Source organism: Nyctereutes procyonoides, unplaced genomic scaffold, assembly GCF_905146905.1.
Source record: "Nyctereutes procyonoides isolate TBG_1078 unplaced genomic scaffold, NYPRO_anot_genome, whole genome shotgun sequence".
In the NCBI taxonomy this organism is placed as follows: Eukaryota; Metazoa; Chordata; class Mammalia; order Carnivora; family Canidae; genus Nyctereutes; species Nyctereutes procyonoides.
The window spans coordinates 4,424,145-4,432,670 of NW_026575020.1; the positions used below are offsets into that span (position 1 = coordinate 4,424,145).

Below are 8,526 nucleotides of genomic sequence, written 5' to 3' on the forward strand. Positions count from 1 at the left end.
TAAGTGATGTCAGTGTCCCACTGAGGCAGGGAACAGCATCTTCTCCTTAGAATCCCATGTGTTGTGCCCAGGAAGAGGCCCAGTCCTTGGCTGAGGAGAGCAGGAGAGGTGTGCAGAGGAGGGCTGGGCAGGCTTGGGTTCCTGTGTTTGTCCGCTCAGAAGGGGCAGGACTTCCCTTCCTCGGACCGGCACCAGGCAGTAAGGAGTCAACACACGCCCGCTGCTTACCCTCACACCCCAAAGTCAGACTGAACTCTGAGAAGGGAGAGGTTTTGGCTAAAGGCCCTGCTGGTGCTGGGGTAGGGTGTCCTGTCCTTCTGACGCTCTCTCAGGAGACCCAACCCCACCCCGAGTCTGACTGGCTCCAGTTTGATCTGCCCCTCTCCAGAGGAGGACTAGGGGCTGAGGGGCTGGATCTGTTTAACCTTTGCTCTTCTTGTGCACACATCTTCCAAGTCCTGGTTTCTTCAGGATCAAGTGGAGAAGGAGGGCTCTGAGCCATGCAGCTGGGGGTTCTGGCCCTGCTCAGCCAGCCCTTCCTTTCTGAGGAGCCAGATTGGGAAGGGAAGTGGGAGGTGCCACGGGCAGCCCGGTGGCTCCGGGGTTTAGCGCTGCCTTCAGCCCAGGGCCTGATCCTGGAGACCCACGTCAGGTTCCCTGCGTGGAGCCTGCTTCTCCCTCTGCCTCCCTCTCTCTTGCTGTCTCTCATAAATAAATAAAATCTTAAAAAAAAAAAAAAGGAAGTGGGAGGTGCCCGAAGAGCCAAGGGGAAGCCTTGAGACAGGGGGGCCTGGGGACCAGCTGGCAGTCTGGACTTCACAGGTCTGGTGGAAGCACCGTGGGACCACAGGTGCATCCTCGGCTGGGGACACAGGAGTGCATCTGACCTGTGGTGTGAAGCAGCCCCTCCAATCTCTGCATCTCCCTCACATGCACCTGCCCAGCCGCCCTGTGAGCTCAGGCTCAGCAGCCCCTGAGGCTGAGAGCAGCAGGAAGATGGTGGCTGGCATGAGGTTGCTCCCTTGCCCATCAGAGGCAGAGCCTGAGGGAGAGGAGTGCAGGGCTCAGATCAGCTTGAGTTCTGACCCAAGTTGAAACCTTGATCTCAGATCCTAATCTCTAAACGGCACTTCTCATTCTACCTTTGTGGGCACCTGTGAGCGTGGATGGGCTGGAGTTTATGGAAGATGACAAATATTAAATCCTCCCTTGCCCCAGTGTTTGTGTCTGGACCATTAAGTTTCCCCTTTCCCCACCCCAACCCCACGTTCCCCTCTGCCTGTGTGGTGACCCATCTGTGTCCTGTCCTCCCACTAGGCTGTGTCTCTGTGAGGGCAGGGGCCATGCCTGCCTGGTCTGCTGCCACATCCCTAGCACTTAGCCTGGCACCTGCCCAGCGTCCCTACAAGAGAAATCCCTGCTAAAAGCATGAACATTGATGAGCTAGAGGATGACCTCCTGCACCCCCTCTTTCCCTCCCTCTTGGCTTCCACCACCATTCAACTCCCCGCCTCCCAGCCTCTGGCTGGGCACCAGCTGGACCCAAGAAGGAGGAAGGACATTTACTGGAGACAAACAAAATACTTTATTATCACCAAGTTTGGCTACAGTGAGAAGGTACGGGCAGAGGTGGAGGGTGAAGAGCTGCGTGTTCCTCTCACGTGTCACATAACCCCCCCCATCTTTCCCTCCCCACTTCCAGTCCCCCTCAGTAGGGCTGACACACGACCCGCTGGCCAGCCCTTGAAGGGTCAGAATCCTGACCCTGGTGAGAGTGGGGCAGGTGTCAGGAGCCTGTCATTGTTGCCATAGGGCATCGAGAAAGAGGAGAGAGTGATGCCGAGGCTCCCCATAACTGGAAGTCAAAATATTCCCGAAAACATCTTAAAAACTAGATTCCCCAGCACATTCGTGGGACCCCAGGGTCAAGCCTCCCCACTTTGGCTGCCTCTGCCGGGCTTGATGCCTGTGGGGAAGGGGACGTGAGGAGAAGCGAGACAGCCCACCTGGCACGTGCAAGCCAAGTTGGTGAGGCCAGAGTGGGGGGGCACCCAGTAGGGGAACACTGCTGTTTAAATATTAAACAGGGTTGTTTTGTCTCCCACCTGGAAGACTTCCTGATGCTTCCAAGGGCCTCAAGGTGGGTACCCTTGTAAGGGGGTCACTGGGATTCTACCCAGTGCCCACCACAGAGCCAGGCCAGGGAGCAGTCACAGGAATCAATACTTGGTATTTACCTATCTACCTCCCCGTCCAGGGGACAGGAATACAGGGGCTTTTCTCCCTGCAAAAGCAGGAGAATGAAACTCAGAGACGGCAGGAAGGACCCAAGAGTGCAGGGCTCCTTTCTGTTTGTCCTCATCTTTAAATATTAGATTTAAATAAACATAAATATTAAATAAAGATAAATACACTGGCTGGGGAGGGTTTTGCTCAGGGTTTGGCAAAGTGGCGCAGAGCGCGATATGCCAGCTCCAGGAAGCTCTGCAGGTTGGAGGCCACCAGGACACCTCCTGCCCGGCGCTGGAAGGCCGAGGTGAAGGCTGGCATGGTGCCCTGGGTAGGTGGCACGGCGGGGGCCATTCCTAGATCTTCCATCTGTTGGGGGAAAGATGAGATCTGCAATCAGGCCCTGCTGAGTGGGCATTTTTGAATAAGGAAATGCAAAGGGCTGACAGGCCATGGAAGGTGACACCACGCAGTTAATGGTGGAGTCAGGCCTTGAACCCAGGTCTGTTTCAGGGTCCAGTGACCTGGTCCCTGCCCTCATCCAGGGAGAGCGGGGAAGGGCCACTCCTGGGATGGAGTGGTAGCTCCCGACACACACCCTGGGAATGCTCTCACCCTGGCCCTAAAGAACCGGGATCCCAGGCTTGCAGCCTGATCTTTGGGGACCGGCTCCATCCAGGCCCCTAAGGCTTGCCGCTTCCCATGAGGCTCACCTGCTGCCAGATGTTGATGGCAAAGTCGGTGATGTCCAGCTGCAGTGTGTCCAAGGTGGGCGCTAACTCGGGGGATATCCCTGCCAGGGCCTGCAGGAGGCCCTGGTAGAGGAAGAGGCCGCTGTGCAATTGACGCAGGCAGCCCATCTGGGGGATGGAGTAGAGGAGTCAGGACGTGCTGCCTGGGACGCTCCTCTCAGGGCCCCACATTGGAGCCTGGGGGTCCAGGGAGACTTCCAGACCATCCTTCCCTCTCCTTGTTGCCCTCCTCCCCTCCAGAAACTCACCAGCTGCAGGGCCTGGCTGGAGCAGCTACTCAGGGGAGGCTGGGGGATGCCCAGAGTGTGCCCGAGCAGCACCAGTTCCTCAGGGTGGCACAGCTGGTGGGTGGCACACTGGGGACAGGAAGCATGCTGAGTGAGGGGCACCTGACAGGGCCACGGCTGCTGTTTCCTAACCCTCCCCATCTCTCCCAGGTCTTCCCCTCTCTCCCAGCCCTCCCAGGCCGCTGCCAGGCTGCTCAGCCCCATCCTGCCCTCCACGGCGATCCTGGCAGGCCGGCCCGCCAGCCAGCAGCTGCTCTGAGCACTGTCCCTGAGCACTCTGTTCCCCGGTTCCTAGCCAGGCTTCCATGGCTCCACCTCTAAGTTTCTTCCCTTTCCCTTGGGTCTCTCCTCTCCCACATCCCTCCCTGATCATATCTTCTCTCCCTTCCCTTTCCCACCCTCAGCTCTTCCCCCTTGTGCCTGCCCTCAGCTGTCCGCTCTGGGTCCCCCCTCCCAGCCCCGAGGTCCCCGCCAGTGCTCTCCCTCACCAGCGTCTCCTGCAGCGCTGTGCCATCAGCCTGGACCTTCCTCATTTGCTCTAGGCACTTGAGCAGGAAGCTCTGGGGCAGGGGGCCGGTAGGGCCCAGGGGGGCGGCTTCTTGCACCATCCAGAGTGCGCTGTGCCACAGCAGCAGCTGCAGGGCTGAGAGCAGATGGGGTGGGGGGCTCAGGAGCTCTGCGGTCCACTGCAGGGCCCGGGGGCCCTTCCAGCCCTCTGCCACTCCAGCCTCCCTCCCTGGGGCCAGGACACTCACCGGTCAGCTTCATGGGGCTCTGGGCAGCAGGCTTAGCCGAAGGTCTGGGTGGGTCTGCAGGCTCTGGGCTCTGGCAGGGACGGGCTCCAGAGGGCCTTTATAGAGGAGCCCATGGAGGCCTGGGGGGAAATTACCTGGTGCCACGACCAGGGCTTAGTAATAATTTCCTAGGATTTATGCAAATTTGGTGTCAGGACAATGTAGGGGGGCACTGGGACAAAAAGCTGTTTGCGAAAGTTTTGTGAAATTGTGGAATCTCTGATCGTTCTTTGACGTCTGATCCCCCTCACACTCTTCCTCCCCTCAGCCCCGCCCAGGCCCGAATTGCCCCAGGGTGCTTGATCTGAAGCACTGAACTAAGTGAGCTTGAGCCACAGATAAGAGCCAAGGAGCCTGGAGGCCAGTCAGGCCCACACTGCCCAGGCAGGCCAGGGGCAGCCCCTCCCTCCCTCCCTCCCTCTCTCTCTCCCTCCCTCCCTCCCTCCCCTGCCTGATCTGCGGGAGTAGCCCCCTGGCCCTACCCCCCTTGGGATCCCCGAGCTACCTGTTCCCTAGACTCTAGAGTCTAGAGTTGGAGAGGGAAGAAGCTAGTTGCCCCCCTTTCTACCCCTCAAACTCCCAGGAGGCTGCTTTCCTGAGTCCCCCTCCTGAGAGGCCAGGGGCCTGAGATGGGGCCGTTGGGATCTAGCCTCCTGTCTCCACCCCACACTTTGATGGGCACCATCCCAGGTCCCTGTCTTGAACGGGTTAGCTGGGAACCCCCCACTCCCCCCCATGACTCATTCCTCCAAGCCCCCGGAATCCTGGCAGAAACCAAAGGAAACCGGATGTCTGTCCCAAATGAAGCAAGACCCTTGAGGTTCTGGGGCTCTGGGTTCACCTGACCTTGCCCTTCCTCCTCCTCCTGTGCTCCCCCTCCCTCCAGTGGTGTCCCAGCACTTGGGAGCTGGGGGAAGGTCCCTGACGTGGCTTCCCGCCTGCCAGAGTGTGCGCTGCCCTGAGGAGGAGAAGGGCTGGGGGGCAGAGAGAAAAAACTGCCCTAGCCCCAAACCCCAGAACCGCGCCAGTCTCTGATTCGGTTCTAAACCCCGTGAACTGGGCCAGAGAGGAAGGGCCTAGCCTAAGGTCAAGGAGAGCCGATTCCGGCTCAGGGTTGCAGCCTGGGCCTCAGATCAGACTTGAAGGTTTCCCACGGGCCACGGGGCCTGCCTAGCCGGCTGCCCTGCCACGCCCAAGGCTGTCACTTTCTGTCTCCATTTACCCCAGCACCAGCCAAGGAAGGACACCTTTTGATGAGGAGTGGGTGTGTCTGTCTGGGTGAGGGCATCTCTGGGGCGGGGGTGCCCCCTGGTGGCCACAGCTGGCAGGGCCTTCACCTGTTCACTCGCATCCTGCCTCTAGTCCCCTGTCCTCCCAGGGCCTCAGGGCGCCCCCCACCTCCGCCTCCCGCTGGGTAGCTGGTCACCATGCACTGATTGAGGTCAGCTCTGTGCCCAGCTCTGCGGCAGCAGAGGGATGGGTTTGGAACTGGGGGGCAGGAAATTCACTTCCACAAACATGTCCCTTCATCCTCCCCCAAAGAACCTCCAGAGGACTCATCTGACTCCACAAGGCCCCTAACCTTGTGCTGAGCGCTCTCCACACAAGAAGAGCGGTATGCCTTTCTCTTTTTTTTAATATTTATTTATTTATTATTTATGATAGACATAGAGAGAGAGGCAGAGACACAGGAGGAGGGAGAAGCAGGCTCCATGCAGGGAGCCTGATGAGGGACTCTATCCCGGGACTCCAAGATCGGGCCCTGGGCCAAAGGCAGGCGCTAAACCACTGAGCCACCCAGGGATCCCCAGGTATGCCTTTCAATAAGCCTATGAGGAAGGTACTAGAACCATTTCCCCTTTTACAGAAGAGTAATCTAACCTCAAAGAGGTTAAGTAACTTGGCCAAGTGGCAGAATCAAGGTCTGCTCTGTGCCACAGTCTTAACTTCTTTTGTTTTAAGATTTATTTATTTTATTTTAGAAGTGGGGGAGGAGGGGCAGAGGGGGAGGGGGAGAGAATCCCAAGCAGGCTCCCCATGAGCACAGAGCCAACACGGGGCCTGATTCCACCACCCTGAGATCAGGACCTGAGCTGCACTCAAGAGTTGGATGCTCAACCGACCAAGCCACCCAAGAGCTCCTTAACCACCAGTGTTTGGCCTTCCTCACCAGTGGCTGGGCAGCCCCAGGCCCAGACTCTTATCTTCACCTACAGTCCAAGTGTGTAGGATGTTTGATTGAGAGAATACGTTAATTCTAATGAGGGGGGCCAGAAGGGTGAAAGGACTCAAGATCCCACTTGAAGAAAGCAGACTGTGTTGACCAGGGGAAGTGAAGGAGGGGGTTTGTTGCCGGGTCTCCAGGGCTGGAAGTGGCCCAGGGAGTAGAAGCCACAGCCGGCGAGTTTTCAGCTCCACAGAGGGAAAGAGCTTTCCAATGATCAGAAGTGTTAGAATATGGAGTGGGCAGCTTCCAGGGGAAAGTGAACTGCTCATCCCGGGAAGTGTTCTGACATCCATTCCATAGGGAGAAAATCCAAATGTTGGCTGACACTTATTTGACACCTCTTGTACATCAAGCACCTTCCATTACACTCTTGTCATTTCATCCTACAAAGCTAGTAAAAGGATGTGGGTTACTCCCACTATAGACAAGGGACAGCCTCAGAGAAGCGAAGGGTCTTGCCCAGATCACAGAACGAGTCATGGCAGAGCAGACAGGATGTGACACCAGGCTTCTCCAGCTCGCATCCTCCCCATTACACTACCTTCCTGTTCAGATAACTGTATTGGAGAATGGCTCAATCCAGACTTAAGCCTTACCTGAGGGACAATAAGGGCCAAGTAGAGAGCCAGGGCTTGTTAGAAGCCATGATACACTGGCAAAGGCACTGGCTCCAGAGACCCCTACTGGTCATTCCGCTGTCCAGCCTCCTAAAGGCTTTCCCAGGTGTTTTCAAAGACCAGAACCGGTGGCGACTTCCCCTCAGGCTTCCTGTTTTCATCTGGTCCTGGACTTGGAGGCTCTTTCTAAGGCCTCTGGAGTGACTCATTTGTTGCAGACTTGGCCTGTGAGCCAAGATCTGTACACCTCGAGCTAAGAATGGGTTTCACATTTTTAAATGGTTGGGGGAAAAAATCAAAAGAATATTTCATAACATGTAAACATCCTATGAAATTCAAACCCCAGGGTTGTTAAATAATTTTGTTTACATATTGTTTATAGTCGCTTTCAAGAAGTGCAGCACTGAAATGAAGAGTTGTGACAGACCATATGGCTCAGAAACCTAAAAAATGTGCGATCCGGCCCTCTAAGAGGTTTGCACACCATGTACACAGTCCCCTGTAGCAGGAGACTCCCGGAGCTGTCCTCAGTGGCATCCTATGTCCTAGCAAACCAACGCGCCCCAGTCGGGGAAGGGCTAAATAAATCGTGGTCCGATTTATTTCATACCACATGCGCCTCCCCCACCAAGTCGTCACAGGATGAAAACTCCTTGAGGAATTTGCAGTTTCACAGTGCCTAGGACAGTGCTGAGCCTGGTCTCACCACCACTAACCTCAAAGCCAAGACTGAGTGGAGAGCAAGTTACATTCATGTGATATATCATTTCAAAGATTTAAAAGTGCAAGACAATGTAACAAAATGTATTAAAGCATAAACTGGAAAGCTACCCAACTGGATTCATCAGAGTGGCTGCCTCTAGAAGGTAGGCAAGGGTCTGGGAAAGGAACAAGAGGGGAACCCTGGGTGGCGCAGCGGTTTGGCGCCTGCCTTTGGCCCAGGGCGCGATCCTGGAGACCCGGGATCGAATCCCACGTCGGGCTCCCGGTGCATGGAGCCTGCTTCTCCCTCTGCCTGTGTCTCTGCCTCTCTCTCTCTCTCTCTCTGTGTATGACTATCGTAAATAAAAAAAAAAAAAAAGAAAGGAACAAGAGCGGCTTCACTTGACGTGTAACAGTTTGCCTTGGTTGAGGAAACTTGCATGATAACCAGTGTCACCATTTATTAAACTTGGGTGGAAAGCACATGGATGTTTGTTATTCTTCCTGCTTCTCTATTTTTTTAATTGTAGTTTTCTATTTTTTTTAACAAATATTTTATTTATTTATTCATGAAAGGCAGAAAGAGAGGCATAGACACAGGCAGAGGGAGAAGCAGGCTCCATGCAGGGAGCCCGACGTGGGATTCGATTCCGGGACCCGGAATCATGCCCTGAGCCAAAGGCAGACACCAGGTGCCCTTCTGTAGTTCTCTAATTAAAACACCACCACCACCCAGAAAGTGGAGAACACGGTGAGCTCTCCAAGCATAAAAAGGGCAATAAGCTTCTCCGGGAAGAGAAAACCAAGCTCACGGGAATGAATTACAAGAAACTTCCAGACAGCAAGCAGACAGAAAAAGAGTCCATAGACTCAAGGTGGGTGAGAACCAGGGAATCACAGCAAGCCATGAAACCCTTA

The 8,526-nt window shown here is 55.6% G+C and overlaps 1 protein-coding gene across 1 annotated transcript; it reads right to left on the reverse strand.

Annotated features, from left to right (window-relative positions):
• Positions 1–1,713: 1,713 nt before the first annotated feature.
• Positions 1,714–4,066, reverse strand: CSF3 (colony stimulating factor 3). The gene is made up of 5 exons (XM_055333015.1): positions 4,024–4,066; positions 3,757–3,911; positions 3,230–3,337; positions 2,943–3,089; positions 1,714–2,598 (listed from the first exon to the last, which is right to left on the reverse strand). Exons 1-5 carry the CDS (start codon positions 4,034–4,036, stop codon positions 2,434–2,436), a joined length of 588 nt encoding a protein of 195 aa, XP_055188990.1. The 5' UTR covers positions 4,037–4,066; the 3' UTR covers positions 1,714–2,433.
• Positions 4,067–8,526: the final 4,460 nt, after the last annotated feature.